Raw genomic sequence first — 16,216 nt, 5'->3', positions numbered from 1 at the left:
GCCATCAAAACACTCTTTCTTCTCCCCCCGGCCATCGAAACACTTTTTCTCCACCCCCGCCCACCCACCCATCAAAACATTCTCCCTTTCTGCGCCCCGATCAAAACACTCTTTCTCTCCCCTCCCCCATCAAAACACTCTTTCTCCCTTTCTGCACCCCTATCAAAACACTCTTTCTCTCCGCCCCCCCATCAAAACACTCTTTCTCCCCCACACCCCCCCATCAAAACACGCTTTCTCCCCCTGCCCCCAAACGTTCTTTCTCCCCCCCCCCGCCAAAAAAACTCTCCTCCTCTTCCCCCTCCCACCAATCAAAACTCTCAAGCACAACTATCAATAAATAAAAAGTAAAACCAAGTCCTACCTCGCCCGCGAACAAAGCGGGCCGGCCGGCCGGTGCGGGAGGCCACTCGGCCGGGGATAGGGTGCGACGAGATCAGGCCGTCCCTTTGGCCGGGGATAGGGGCTGCGAACATCAGGTCCAGCTCACAGCCCGCAGGACAGGCTGGGATGGCAGGAGCATGCGTGCAGACTTCACTGCGCATGCGCGCAGCTGCCGGCAATGCTTTCTGCGCTGGCCTGTTGCTCTGCCCCCCATTGTACAATGCACGCCACGCTGGGACTCCGGGGACTTGGAAGAGCGGCCAGGATGGGGCGACGTTTTTCCGGCGCCGTTTCCAGCGTGCAAAGTCGCCGCATTTAAGGTAAGTGCGCCAAAAAACGGGTTGGGCAAAATTGAGCCCTATGTTACTGGACTAATAATCCAGAGACCTGGACTAATGTTTAATCTCACCACAGCAGCTGGGGAATTTAAATTCAGTTAATTAAATAAAAATCTGGAATAAAAAGCTGGTATCAGTAATGTTGACCAGGGAGCTATCGGATTTTCATAAAATCCCATCTGGTTCACTAATGTCCTTTAGGGAAGGAAATCTGCCAACCTTACCCGGTCTGGCCTATACATGACTCCAAACCCATAGCAATGTGGTTGACTCTGAATTGCCCTCTGAAATGGCCTAGCAAGCCACTCAGTTTTTACAAACCGCTATGAGAAACAATAATAAGAATGAAACAGGATGAGCCACCCGGCATCGACCACGGTACACCCAGCCCAGTCGATCCTGCAAAGCCCTCCTCACTAATATCTGGGGAATTGTGTCAAAATTGGGAGAGCTGTCTTACAGACTCGTCAAGCAACAGCCTTACATAGTCATACTCACAGTATCATACCTTTCAGCCAATGTCCCAGATACCTCCATCACTATCCCTGGGTATGTCCTGTCCCACCGTCAGGACAGACCCACCAGAGGTTGCGGCAAAGTGCTATACAATCGGTAAGGAGTGGCCCTGGGAGTCCTCAACATTGACTCCAGATTGCATGAAGTCTCAAGGGTTCAGATAAAGCATGGGCATAGCTGAGAGACATAGCTGCCAGATTGGGCCTGCGACAGGTGGTGAGAGAACCAACAGAAGGGAAAAAGCTATTTGATTCCCCAATCTACCTGTCACAGATGCACCTGTCCATTACAGCATTGGTAGCGGTGACCACCAGACAGTCCTTATGGAGATGAAGTCCAGTCTTCACACTGAGGACACCCCCATCTTGCTGTGTGGCACTACCACCGTGCTAAATGGGATCAATTCTGAACTGATCTAGCATGTCAAAACTGGGCATCCAGGAGGTCTGTGGGCCATCAGCAGCCGCAGAATTGTATTCCACCACAATCTGTAACCTTATAGAAACATAGAAACATAGAAAATAGGTGCAGGAGCAGGCTATTCAGCCCTTCTAGCCTGCACCGCCATTCATTGAGTTCATGGCTGAACATGAAACTTCAGTACCCTCTTCCTGTTTCACGCCATACCCCTTGATCCCCCGAGTAGTAAGGACTTCATCTAACTCCCTTTTGAATATATTTAGTGAATTGGCCTCATCTACTTTCTGTGGTAGAGAATTCCACAGGTTCACCACTCTCTGGATGAAGAAGTTTCTCCTCATCTCGGTCCTAAATGGCTTACCCCTTATCCTTAGACTGTGACCCCTGGTTCTGGACCTCCCCAACATTGGGAACATTCTTCCTGCATCCAACCTGTCCAAACCCGTCAGAATTTTAAACGTTTCTATGAGGTCCCCTCTCACTCTTCTGAACTCCAGTGAATACAAGCCCAGTTGATTCAGTCTTTCTTGATAGGTCAGTCCCACCATCCCGGGAATCAGTCTGGTGAATCTTCGCTGCACTCCCTCAATAGCAAGAATGTCCTTCCTCAAGTTAGGAGACCAAAACTGTGCACAATACTCCAGGTGTGGCTTCACCAAGGCCCTGTACAACTGTAGCAACACCTCCCTGCCCCTGTACTCAAATCCCCTCGCTATGAAGGCCAACATGCCATTTGCTTTCTTAACCGCCTGCTGTACCTGCATGCCAACCTTCAATGACTGATGTACCATGACACCTAGGTCTCGTTGCACCTTCCCTTTTCCTAATCTGTCACCATTCAGATAATAGTCTGTCTCTCTGTTTTTACCACCAAAGTGAATAACCTCACATTTATTCACATTATACTTCATCTGCCACGCATTTGCCCACTCACCTAACCTATCCAAGTCAATCTGCAGCCTCATAGCATCCTCCTCGCAGTTCACACTGCCACCCAACTTAGTGTCATCCGCAATTTGGAGATACTACATTTAATCTCCTCGTCTAAATCATTAATGTATAATGTAAACAGCTGGGGCCCAGCACAGAACCTTGCGGTACCCCACTAGTCACTGCCTGCCATTCTGAAAAGTACCCATTTACTCCTACTCTTTGCTTCCTGTCTGACAACCAGTTCTCAATCCACGTCAGCACACTACCCCCAATCCCATGTGCATTAACTTTGCACATTAATCTCCTGTGTGGGACCTTGTCGAAAGCCTTCTGAAAGTCCAAATATACCACATCAACTGGTTCTCCTTTGTCCACTTTACTGGAAACATCCTCAAAAAATTCCAGAAGATTTGTCAAGCATGGTCTCCCTTTCACAAATCCATGCTGACTTGGACCTATCATGTCACCATTTTCCAAATGCGCTGCTATGACATCCTTAATAATTGATTCCATCATTTTACCCACTACTGAGGTCAGGCTGACCGGTCTATAATTCCCTGCTTTCTCTCTCCCTCCTTTTTTAAAAAGTGGGGTTACATTGGCTACCCTCCACTCGATAGGAACTGATCCAGAGTCAATGGAATGTTGGAAAATGACTGTCAATGCATCCGCTATTTTCAAGGCCACCTCCTTAAGTACTCTGGGATGCAGTCCATCAGGCCCTGGGGATTTATCGGCCTTCAATCCCATCAATTTCCTCAACACAATTTCACGACTAATAAAGATTTCCCTCAGTTTCTCCTCCTTACTAGACCCTCTGACCCCTTTTATATCCGGAAGGTTGTTTGTGTCCTCCTTAGTGAATACTGAACCAAAGTACTTGTTCAATTGGTCTGCCATTTCTTTGTTCCCCGTTATGACTTCCCCTGATTCTGACTGCAGGGGACCTACGTTTGTCTTTACTAACCTTTTTCTCTTTACATACCTATAGAAACTTTTGCAATCCACCTTTATGTTCCCTGCAAGATTCTTCTCGTACTACATTTTCCCTGCCCTAATCAAACCCTTTGTCCTCCTCTGCTGAGTTCTAAATTTCTCCCAGTCCCCAGGTTCGCTGCTATTTCTGGCCAATTTGTATGCCACTTCCTTGGCTTTAATACTATCCCTGATTTCCCTAGATAGCCACAGTTGAGCCACCTTCCCTTTTTTATTTTTACGCCAGACAGGAATGTACAATTGTTGTAATTCATCCATGCGGTCTCTAAATGTCTGCCATTGCCCATCCACAGTCAACCCCTTAAGTATCATTCGCCAATCTATCTTAGCCAATTCACGCCTCATACCTTCAAAGTTACCCTTCTTTAAGTTGTGGACCATGGTCTCTGAATTAACTGTTTTATTCTCCATCCTAATGCAGAATTCCACCATATTATGGTCACTCTTCCCCAAGGGGCCTCGCACAATTAGATTGCTAATTAATCCTCTCTCATTACACAACACCCAGTCTAAGATGGCCTCCCCCCTAGTTGGTTCCTCGACATATTGGTCTAGAAAACCATCCCTTATGCACTCCAGGAAATCCTCCTCCACCGTATTGCTTCCAGTTTGGCTAGCCCAATCTATGTGCATATTAAAGTCACCCATTATAACTGCTGCACCTTTATTGCATGCACTCCTAATTTCCTGTTTGATGTCCTCCCCAACATCACTACTACTGTTTGGAGGTCAGTACACAACTCCCACTAACGTTTTTTGCCCTTTAGTGTTCTGCAGCTCTACCCATATAGATTCCACATCATCTAAGCTAATGTCTTTCCTAACTATTGCATTAATCTCCTCTTTAACCAGCAATGCTACCCCGCCTCTTTTTCCTTTTATTCTATCCTTCCTGAATGTTGAATACCCCTGGATGTTGAGTTACCAGCCCTGATCATCCTGGAGCCACGTCTCCGTAATCCCAATCACATCATATTTGTTAACATCTAATTGCACAGTTAATTCATCCACCTTATTGCGGATACTCCTTGCATTAAGACACAAAGTCTTCAGGCTTGCTCTTTTAACATCCTTTGTCCTTTTAGAATTTTGCTGTTCAGTTGCCCTTTTTGTTCTTTGCCTTGGGTTTCTCTGCCCTCCACTTTTCCTCATCTCCTTTCTGTCTTTTGCTTTTGCCTCATTTTTGTCTCCCTCTGTCTCCCTGCATAGGTTCCCATCCCCCTGCAATATTAGTTTAACTCCTCCCCAACAGCACTAGCAAACACTCCCCCTAGGACATTGGTTCCGGTCCTGCCCAGGTGCAGACCGTCCGGTTTGTACTTGTCCCACCTCCCCCAGAACCGGTTCCAATGCCCCAGGAATTTGAATCCCTCCCTGCTGCACCACTGCTCAAGCCACGTATTCATCTGCGCTATCCTGCGATTCCTACTCTGACTAGCACGTGGCACTGATAGCAATCCCGAGATTACTACTTTTGAGGTCCTACTTTTTAATTTAGCTCCTAGCTCCTTAAATTCTTTTCGTAGGACCTCATCCCTTTTTTTACCTATGTCGTTGGTACCAATGTGCACCACGACAACTGGCTGTTCTCCCTCCCATTTCAGAATGTCCTGCACCTGCTCTGAGACATCCTTGACCCTTGCACTAGGGAAGCAACATACCATCCTGGAGTCTCGGTTGCGGCCGCAGAAACGCCTATCTATTCCCCTCACCATCGAATCTCCTATCACTATCGCGCTCCCAATCTTTTTCCTGCCCACCTGTGCAGCAGAGCAAGCCATGGTGCCATGAACTTGGCTGCTGCTGCCCTCCCCTGATGAATCATCCCCCCCAACAGTACTCAAAGCAGTGTATCTGTTTTGCAGGGGGATGACCACAGGGGACCCCTGCACTATCTTTCTTGCACTGCTCTTCCTGCTGGTCTTCCATTCCCTATCTGGCTGTGGACCCTTCTCCTGCGGTAAGACCAACTCACTACACGTGATACTCACGTCATTCTCAGCATCGTGAATGCTCCAGAGTGAATCCACCCTCAGCTCCAATTCCGCAACGCGGACTGTCAAGAGCTCGAGGCGGATACACTTCCCACACACGTAGCGCCCAGGGATATCGGAAGTGTCCCCGAGTTCCCACATGGTACAGGAGGAGCATATCACGTGACCGAGCTCTCCTGTCATGTCTTAACTCTTAGATACCCTTAAATTGGTAATAACAATGCTAAAGTTCACTTACTGATATAAAAAATAAAAAGAAAAGCTACTCACCAATCACCAGCCAATCACTTACCCCATTGTCTGTGACGTCACTTTTTGATTCCTTTCTACTTCTATTTTGCTTTCTCTCCCGCTGTAGCTACACTGGTACGCTTTTGACAGGTCGCTCCCCTCTCACCAACTGCCGCTGGCTCTCGATCTCCCGCTGGGCTTTTGACAGGTCGCTCCCCTCTCACCAACTGCCGCTGGCTCTCGATCTCCCGCTGGGCTTTTGACAGGTCGCTCCCCTCTCACCAACTGCCGCTGGCTCTCGATCTCCCGCTGGGCTTTTGATAGGTCGCTCCCCTCTCACCAACTGCCGGCATATGGTCGGCATATCGTTCACTCATTACCATCAAGGCAAGGGACCAAACCTGGTTCAAGGAGGAGTGCAGAAGAGAATGCCAGGAACAACAACAGTTTACCTAAATAGAGGTGCCAATCTGGGGAAGTTGCAACACAGGAATGTATGCATGCTAAACAACAGAAGCAGCATGCTATGGACAGAGCTAAACAATCCCACAATCAAAACTCTGCAGTCCTGCCACATCCAGTCGTGAATGATGACGGACCATTAAATAACTAACGGGAGGAGGAGGCTCCATGAATATCACTGTCCTCAATGATGGAGGAGCCCAGGTCATCAGTGCAAAAGACAAGGGTGAAGTGTTTGCAACCATCTTCAGCCAGAATTGCCTCATGGATGATCCATCTCAGCCTCCTGCTGTAGTCCCCACCATCACAGAAGCCAATCTTCAGACAATTCAATTCACTTCATGCGATATCAAGAAACGGCTGAGCGCACTAGATACAGCAAGAACTAACCGTGCCTCTAGCCAAGCTGTTCCAAGTACAGCTGCAACACTGACATCAACCCGACAATGTGTAAAACTGCCCAGGTATGTCTTGCCCACAAAAGCCAGGACAAATCTAATCCAGCCAGTTACTGCCCCATCAGTCTACTCTCACCCATCAGCACAGTGATGGAAGGTGTAATTGACAGTGCTATTAAGCAGCACTTACTCACCAATATTCTGTACACTAATGCTCAGTTTGGGTTCGCCCAGAACCACTCATCTGCAGTACTCATTGCAACCTTGGTTCAAATATGGACAAAAGAGCAGAATTCTATGTGATGTGAGAGTGACGGTCCTTGACATCAAGGCAGCATTTGACCGTGTGTGGCATCAAGGAGCCCTGGTAAAATTGAAGTCAATGGGAATCAGGGCGAAAACTCTCCACTGGCTGGAGTCATACCTAACACCAAGGAAGATGGTTGTCAATTATCTCAGCCACAGGACATCACTGCAGGAGTTCCTCAGGGCAGTGTCCTAGGCCCACCCATCTGCAACTGCTTCATCAATGACCATCCCTCCTTCATAAGGTCAGAAGTGGGGATGTTTGTTGATGATTGCAAAGTGTTCAGTTCCATTCGCAACTCCTCAGAAAATGAAGCAGTCCATGGAAAATGCAGCAACCTGGATGAGATTCAGTGTGGGGCTGATAAATGTCAAGTAACATTTGCACCACACAGGTTTCAGGCAATGACTACATCCAACAAGCGAGAGTCTAACCACCTGCCCTTAACATTCAAGAGCATTACTAACACAGAATCGCCCACCATCAACACCTGGGAGTCACCATTGACCAGAAACGTAACTGGACCAGTCACATAAATACTGTGGTAACAAGAGCGGGTCAGAGGCTGTGAATTTTATGGCAAGTGTCTCACCTCCTGACTCCCCAAAGCCTTTCCACCATCTACAAAGCACAAGTCAGGAGTGTGATGGAATACTCTCCACTTGCCTGGATGAGTGTAGCTACTACAAAACTCAAAAAGCTCGCCACCATCCATGACAAAGTAGCCCACTTGATTGGCACATTCAACATTCACTGCCTCCACCACCAGCATACCATGGCTGCACCATCTACAAGATGCAATGCAGGAATCACTGTTAGATCTCTTAATTTCCAATAAAATACGAACTCCGATTGTAGTTTTAATGTAACTTTATTTCTGGAAGACAGCAACAAGCTTCTGGCTTTAAGCCAGGTCTTTGTCCTTCTGAGACCACATGGTCAAAATGGCTGTACTTATACCTGGATCAATTTACAGAAAAGAACTCGCCTTCTTTGACCTTATTGGCTCAATTAATAGTCTTTTAACCTTTTAATTGGCTCGCTACCCAAGGGTCCTAAAATGTCAAGTTGATTGATGACTTAATGCAACATGGTACCACTCATGTAGCATCTCTGACTTGTTGTCTGTGAATTTTCACAGCCTGTCTAAATGCAGCCTGTTTGAATTCTCTGTCAATCACCAAGGTTTCTTCAGCAGCACCTGCCAACCTGTGAACTCTACCAACTAGAAGGACAAGGGCAGCAGGCGCAAGGGAACACCGTATTCCCATCCAAGTTACAAACCATCCTGACTTGGAAATATATCGCCATTCCTTCATTGTCGCTGGTACAAAATCATTGGACTCTCTCCCTAATAGCACTGTAGGAGTACCTTCGCCACAAGGACTGTAGTGGTTCAAGAAGGCGGCTCACCACAACCTTCTCAAGGGCAATTAGTGATGGGCAATAAAAGCTGGCCTTGCCAGTGATGCCCACATTCCGCATTGAATAAAAAAGACGTTAACATGGAAAGACTAAAGGAGACAATTTAATTGCACCCAGTGCACTTCTCAGTAAGTTCCTAAATTAACTTGTAAACACTGGATTATTGCAGCTCCAGAATCAACAACATTTGAATCCATTCATGGATGAGAAGGGGACAAATGGAGATCCAGTAGGATTTGGAAAGGATGATTGCTTATGGTATAAAATGCACAACAGGATGAGATACAAATGGATACATTTATGGTGGAGCTGTTGGTATTGGGTTATAAATTGATGGAACAGGCATGGGTGGGGATAACAGGGGGAAGGCTTACATAAGAAGAATATATTTAACTTGGGTGTTTTCCTTTATGCATTCAATGCATTTAATCCTTGCCTAATTCCTTATACATGTGGGAGCCTAGTCAGTGAGTGTTGGCAGATTAGTCAACCATGAGGTGGGGTGGGATGGGTTCTAGCACCAAGAACAATAGGGTACCAATGTGGGATATGGTAGAATAGTGGTTATGCTATTGAATAAATAGGTAGGAAAAATAATAAAGCAGGGAGGGATTATAAAATGCTGCAGTACAGAGGGATCTGGGGGTCCTTGTACATGAAACTTGGGAAAGCAGTGGAATATAGGCCTTGATTTCAAAGGAGACGGAGTATAAAAGTAAGCAAGTCCTGCTACAACTGTACAGGACATTGGTGAGACCACAGCTGGAGTACTACATAGAGCTTTGGTTTCCTTATTTAAGGAGGGACATACTTACAATAGAGGCAGTTCAGAGAAGGTCCATGAGGTTGATTCCTGAGATGAAGGTGTTGTCAGATGGAGAAAGGATAAGCAGGTTGGGCCTATACTCATTGGAGTTTAGAAGACTGAAAGGTGATCTTATTGAAATGTATAAGAATCTGAGGTGTCTTGAGAGGGTAGATGCAGAGAGGATGTTTCCCCTCGTGGAGGAATCTAGACCTCGGGGGCATAGTTTCAGAATAAGGGGACGCACATTTAAAACAGAAATGAGGAAGAATTTCTTCTCTCAGAGGATTGTGAATCTTTAGAATTCTCTACCCCAGAGATCTGTGGAGATATGTCATCATCATCATCATCATAGTCAGTCATTCGGAATCGAGGAAGACTTGCTTCCATTCTAAAAATGAGTTCTTGGGTGGCTGAACATTCGAATACGAGAGCCACAGACTCTGTCACAGGTCGGACAGATAGTTGTTGAGGGAAGGGGTGGGTGGGACAGGTTTGCCGCACGCTCTTCCCGCTGCCTGCGCTTGATTTCTGCATGCTCAGCGCCCTCCCGGATGCACGTCCTCCACTTAGGGTGATCTTTGGACAGGTGTCAGTGGGGATGTCTCACTTTATCAGGTTGCTTTGAGGGTGTCCGTGTAACGCTTCTGCTGTTCACCTTTGCTCATTTGCCATTAAGGAGTTTCGAGTAGACTACTTGCTTTGGGAGTCTCGTATCTGGCATGCAAACTAAGTGGCCTGTTCAGCGGAGCTGATCAACTGTGGTCGGTGCTTCAATGCTGGGGATGTTGCCCTGGTTGAGGAAGCTAATGTTGGTGCATCTGTCCTCCCAGGGGATTTGTAGGATCTTGCGGAGACATCGTTGGTGGTATTTCTCCAGCGACTTGAGGTGTCTACTGTACATGGTCCATATCTCTGAGCCATACAGGAGGGCGGGTATTACTACAGCCCTGTTGACTATGAGCTTGGTGGCAGTTCTGAGGGCCTGGTCTTCAAACACTCTTTTCCTCAGGCGGCCGAAGGCTGCACTGGCACACTGGAGGCGGTGTTGGATCTCATCATCAATGCCTGCTCTTGATGATAGGAGGCTCCCAAGATATGCTGTCCTCACCGCACAGCACTGCCCCCCCATGTTATCAACATCCACGCCGCAGCCCTGGACAATGTGGACCACTTCCCATATCTCGGGAACCTGAATATATGTAAGGTGGAGAACGACAGATTTCTGAACGATAAGGAAGTCCAGGGTTATGGGGAGAGGGCAGGGAAGTGGAGTTGAGGTCATGATCAGATCAGCCATGATCTTATTGAATGGCACAGCAGACTCGAGGGGCCAAATGAGCTACTCCTGCTCTTATTTTATATGTTCTTATATAAGTAATCCAGAGGCCTGGACTAATGATCCACAGTCAAAAACGAGGATGACTTGCTTCCACTCTAAAAGTGAGTTCTCAGGTAGCTGAAGAGACCAATGTGGGACCTACAGTCTCTGTCACAGGTAGGGCGGACAGTGGTTGAAGGAAAGCGGGGCTGGGGAGCCTGGGTTGACACACGCTCCTTCTGCTGTCTGCGCTTGGTTTCTGCTTGCTCTCAGCGATGAGACTCGAGGTGCTCCGCGCTCTCCCGGATGCTGTTCCTCCACTTTGGGTGGTCTTGGGCCAGGGACTCCCAGGTGCCGGTGGGGATGTTGCACTTTATCAAGTCGGCTCTGAGGGTGTCCTTGAAGTGTTTCCTCTGCCCACCTGGAGCTTACTTGCCGTGACGAAGCTCCGAGTAGAGCGCTTGCTTTGGGAGTTTCGTGTCGGGCATGCGGACAATGTGACCTGCCCAATGGAGCTGATTGAGCGTGGTCAGTGCTTCGATGCGGGTGGATGTTGGCCTAAGCAAGAACACGGATGTTGGTGCGTCTTTGCTCCAAATGGATTTGCAGGATCTTAGTGATACTTCTCCAGGGATTAGAGCTGGTTTGCTGTAGAAAATCCATGTCTCTGTGCCACATCGGAGGGTGGGTATCATTACAGCCCTGTAGACCACAAGCTTGATGTCAGTTTTGAAGTCCTGGTCTTCAAACATTCCTTTTCTCAGACGACCGAAGGATGCGCTGGTGCACTGGAGCCAGTGTTGGACCGCATCATCGATGTCTGCCCTTGCTAACAGTAGGCTCCCGAGAAATAGAAAATGGTCCATGTTGTCCCAGGCCGTGCCGTCGATTTTGATGACCAGGGAGAGTGCTGTGTGGCGGGGTCAGGTTGGTGGAGGATCTTTAACTTACGGATGTTTAGTTTAAGGCCTATGTTTTCATACATCTCGGTGATGGTGTTGACGATGGCTTGAAGTTCAGTATTAATATCTGAATCCATTCACAGGGGTGAAGCAATGAAATGGAGATCCACTGGGATTTGGACAGGATGATTGCTATTTGGCATAAAATGCACAATGGGAGCAAATGCAACTGGATACATTGGGTTGATGAATTCAGGTATTTGGCATTGGGGACTCAAGATGGGCAAATGTTTTTCCAGAGCCTTGTATTTAAAATCTTGGGCCTCTTGCTTTGTGCATTTGAAGAAATACATTTACTCTCCCTTCCAGCAGGATTATATTTTGTTGGAGTGTAGTTACACAGGTAATCTTTCAATACCTTATTCATGTGAGCATTGATCAGGTTGGCAAGTTATTCAGTCACAATGAGAAGCAGGCAGAAGAGAATCTGTCCCAGAACCACCACACTCAGGTATCCACACTAAACAATGAAGCTGTGACAGCAAGTTGATACCACCTGTTGTTTCCCTCCTCACCCAATTGTAGTTCCTGGCACTCAAACATTACTGGTCTGTGCAGTAATTGCTGCTTTGCATACAAAGCTTAACAGAGTCTACAGCAGCACTGGTCAGTTGAGTTACTGAACAAACTGCAATAATACCTGAACAGGATCTGCTACAAATATTGAATACAAACTGCTAATTCCAGGGCTAATATTGACAAAAATACAAATCCAGGTCATGTTCTTTCATAGATTGAAATAATGAAACTCTGGTTATTGGAAAATGCTGCCCATGTTACAACAACTTGTATTTTGTTACATTGATTTTTCATTTATGTAATAGCTGAGAGAATGTTCACTCGAGGGAACAGCTATTTTTATACAGCCCTGAAGCCTGAGTTCTGCCATTCCCTCTTTAAACCTATTTAAGACACTCCCTAAAACCTATCTCTGACCATGCTTTATCCCTCAGTCAATATCTCATGGATGTGTTCAGACCATTAACATCTCCTTGAACATTTTAGGCCTTGCAACACATTTCTGAATAATCAAACTCAATACTTCGATATGTCAGAGGAAACCAAATTTGATTTGACTGAATCCCATAACATTGTTCCATAACGCAGTGTAATTCTGCTTAATTGAAAGATAAGCAATCACTCACACATACAAGGAGACAAAACCCAGTCCAATGTTGAACACTTTATTTACAGTTATGCTACATTTCACATCTTAGCTCTTTGTACAAAGTCATAAGCCATCATTATATAATTAGGACCCCAGTCCTGCAGGCAAATACAATAAGCTTGAACCAGTCAGTTTAATCACTCTTCCCCAGGGTGTGCTTGTCAGAAAGGTACACTCCCATGCCATTCTCAGGGGCTCCCAGTCTCTTCAGGTTGGTGGTGATCTCCCAGCTTCTTGATCATCTTCACTTGTTCATCCAAGTAGTGGGTCTCCAGGAAGTCACAACTGAAAGAGGGAGACAAGTTATGGTCAGCAGCAGATTTCAAGGAATGGCAGCTGTCCCTTGAGAATTTTGATTTTAATCCACTTGAACTGGAGGATAGTCAAGTGGTGCAATTGAGATTGATGGAATTTCTGTATTAGATTAAATTTACTATACAATAAGTTCTCAGATCCTGGGATCACTGGGTCACATTTGCTAGTTACTGTCCACAGTAGGCCAGGCTCCTGTCCCTTCCCACTGCTCACCAAACAGAAACAGAGACACCAACACAAAGCTATTAGGCATGGAGATCTTATAATTAGGCCCAAGGACAGCAAGCTTCCACAAACTCCAACTTACCAAAATACCCACATTAAATTATTAAGAACTTACGTGAGGGTCAGTGCTCCCAGTGGAGTGTTTGTCCAGATCCAGCAGACTCTTGTTCACATTCTTCTCCATCTGCAGAGTTCTCTGCATCACCTCCAGACCATTGCTCCACTCATCCTGCTCTGGTTTCTGGAAAGAAAGTTCTAACAGTTCTTACAATGGATTAAACAAACATTAGATAGTATTAAAAGGAAATTGAGGTGCAATCAAAAGTCTACTTTACCATTTGTTAGAATAAAAAATTGCTATTAAGCTAGCACAACTGCTTGAGTTATATTGATAAGGCAAACAGCTTGGATGTATTTAAAGGGAAACAATACAAGTGCATGGGGAGAAGAGAATAGAATGATATGACAGGGCGAGATAAAGCAAAATGTGAGGAATCTCATGTGGAGTATAAACACCAGCAAAGTCCAGCTTGGCCGAATAGCCTGTGCTGTAAATTGGAAATAATGGCTTTATCATATATGGGAACATTCAGTCTAAGGGGAGCCAGACAGAAGGCCACTTTTATTGAACCAAACCTTGATGTCCACAAGATGATTCGGCCTCCACGCTGATTCTGGAATTCCATCAGTTTCTCAGCATGCTCACGTTCCTCACGTGACTGCTCCTTGAAGAACTCAGCAAAGTGATGCAGGGCAACATCATCCCGGTCAAAGTAGAAGGACTATGGAGAGATCAGAAGAGTACTATATCACAAACGGGTACAGCACATAACTTCAACCTCAATATTTTGCTTTCTTTCAAGGGTTTAAAACCTTACTGAACATGGAACTCCTTAATGGCAAACAAGCCAAAAGTGGTTAGAGGCAACGTTACAGGAACACCCTCAAAGCCTCCCTGAAAAATTGTAACATCCCCACGGACACCTGGGAATCCCTGGCTAGAGATCGCCCCAAGTGGAAGGGCATCCAGGAGGGCACTGAGCACCTAGAGTCTCACCACCAAGAGCAGGCAATGAAAAAAAAAGCATACAGCAAACTAGCACCACCCACCCTTTCCCTCAACAACTATGTGTCCCACCTGTGACAGTTCGTGGTTCTCATTTTTTAGACTTTTCAGCCACCCAAGGACTCATTTTAAGAGTGAAAGCAAGTCTTCCTCTATTCAGAGGGACTGCCATTGATGGACATTTTCATGGAAACAATCTTTTGATAGCCTTACCCAATGAAAAACCTTGGTGAGAGAGAGAGAGAGAGAGAGAGAGAGATAAAAGGTGTTCCAGATTTCCAACACCCTTGTAGGAAACAATACTTCCAGACTTCCCTCCTAAATAGCCTGACTAATTTTATTACATCCCCTCATTGCAAAGGCAAGGCAGAGAAAGTCCATGGAGTGATTTAAAATGAGGATACAAATTCTGAATTCCATGCTTTGAGTGCTGAATGTATTCCAAATAAACTTCAACAAGCTCAAAAAAGCCCAGGAAAGTAAGTCATGAACATTCAGGATACTCAGAATAGGTGGGCTGGATACAGCACAGAATTTAGTAAATTCACATTACATTGTCTCCATTGTGAAGTGCTCTAAAATGCAAAACTCACCATAACAGAGATAAACATAGGAAGAATAGAGCTCCATGTTGATCTGCTTGTTGACAGCAGCCTCACAGCCCTGGTGGTAGTTCTGACACACTTGGGAAGCCATCTAGATTCTTTTTCACAAATCTAAACTTTGGGGAAGCAATAAACTGAAACGTAGCCAACCTCAAAGTCCTGTAAAAATTCAACCAACCGCAAATGCCAGTATTTATACTGCTGAACTACCCAGAGTGTGGCACACTGCAGGATGAGTGACAGTCCTCAATACCCAATCAGAACTTGCAGTCTCTCAGAGCACCAATCAAGGAATGGGAGGAGGGGAGATATACTCCCAGAGCCAGTCAGATCTTTGAAGAAGGAATATCATTGGCTGACAACTTAATGAGGATCTGAATTGTGCCAACTTTCCTCAAACACAGTTCAGATATACAGAATCACAGGTTTAAATGAATTCTCTATTCTTTCGGCATTGGGAAAAACTTAAACCATAAGTGTCCCCTTTATAAGGATGAATAAACAATAAGTTCCAAATATGACGAAACTAACAAGCACTTTTCAAATTATAATTTAGTTCCCTGTATCCACGCTGCACTCCAGTCCCTCTGGTGCCCACCAGTCATGGAAAGCCTCCAGCATACCAGCAGACACCGCGTGCTCCCTCTCCAGGGACACACGGACACGGATATAGCCGTGGAAGAGAGACAGGCAGACAGAGAGAACCGTGCTCTGCCTGGACCAGTTAATGTCCACCTTGAAAGGTTAATTGAATTCTCTGTTGTTTGCGAGTCAGTGTCTTTTTAATAGTTCTGGATGGTTCTGTGGGTTGGTCATTTGAAGGTATCTGCGGATTTGATGCAACATCCAAACAGATCAGTGAGTGTGCAAAGCAACCAAAAGTGGGTCAGATGAATGCAAATTGCTTGTGATCAATGTGTCAAACACAAGTACTAAAATACTCCATCACTTCCAAGTTTAGTGAGCACCTGTACATATATCAGCGAGAATGTGGAGGGGACCATGTCATGTTCAGTTCATGTCTTTTGTCATTAAATTTTGGAAACAATGAAATAGACTGCAGGCCAAAAAGAAAGACGTGTGTTTATGTCGCGCCTTTCAGAAGCTCAGGATATCCCTGAGCGCTTTACAGCCAATGAAGTACTTTTTGAAGCATAATATCTGTTCTAATGTAGGAAGTGTGGCAGCCAATTTGCACACAGCAAGACTCCACAAACAGCAGGGTGAACATGACTACATTATCTGTTTTCAGTGACATTGTTTGAGGAATAAATATTGACCAGGTCACCTGGGATAATTCCCCTGATCTTCTTCAAAGTAGTGCTATGGGATTTTTTATGTCCAG

The 16,216-nt window shown here is 45.9% G+C and overlaps 1 protein-coding gene across 1 annotated transcript; it reads right to left on the bottom strand.

Moving 5' to 3' along the window:
• Positions 1-12,848: 12,848 nt before the first annotated feature.
• Positions 12,849-14,962, bottom strand: LOC139262173 (ferritin heavy chain, oocyte isoform-like). Its single transcript, XM_070877317.1, has 5 exons — positions 14,876-14,962; positions 13,821-13,982; positions 13,316-13,441; positions 12,995-12,996; positions 12,849-12,945 (listed from the first exon to the last, which is right to left on the bottom strand). The coding sequence occupies exons 1-5, from the start codon at positions 14,960-14,962 to the stop codon at positions 12,849-12,851; spliced, it is 474 nt and encodes a 157-aa protein (XP_070733418.1).
• Between the last annotated feature and the right edge of the window lie 1,254 nt (positions 14,963-16,216).

The sequence above is a fragment of the Pristiophorus japonicus genome, chromosome 4, assembly GCF_044704955.1.
Source record: "Pristiophorus japonicus isolate sPriJap1 chromosome 4, sPriJap1.hap1, whole genome shotgun sequence".
In the NCBI taxonomy this organism is placed as follows: domain Eukaryota; kingdom Metazoa; phylum Chordata; class Chondrichthyes; family Pristiophoridae; genus Pristiophorus; species Pristiophorus japonicus.
Note: the sequence above shows the minus strand (reverse complement) of the source record. Positions and strands in the feature narration are given on the sequence as shown.

Coding starts and splice junctions, on each gene's coding strand:
- LOC139262173 (XM_070877317.1), bottom strand. CDS start 14,962: ATGGCTTCCCAAGTGTGTCAGAACTACCACCAGGGCTGTGAGGCTGCT. Junction 13,983..14,875: donor TGGAGCTCTATTCTTCCTAT/GTTTATCTCTGT, acceptor ATCTCTCCATAG/TCCTTCTACTTTGACCGGGA. Junction 13,442..13,820: donor CAAGGTTTGGTTCAATAAAA/GTGGCCTTCTGT, acceptor CTTTCTTTCCAG/AAACCAGAGCAGGATGAGTG.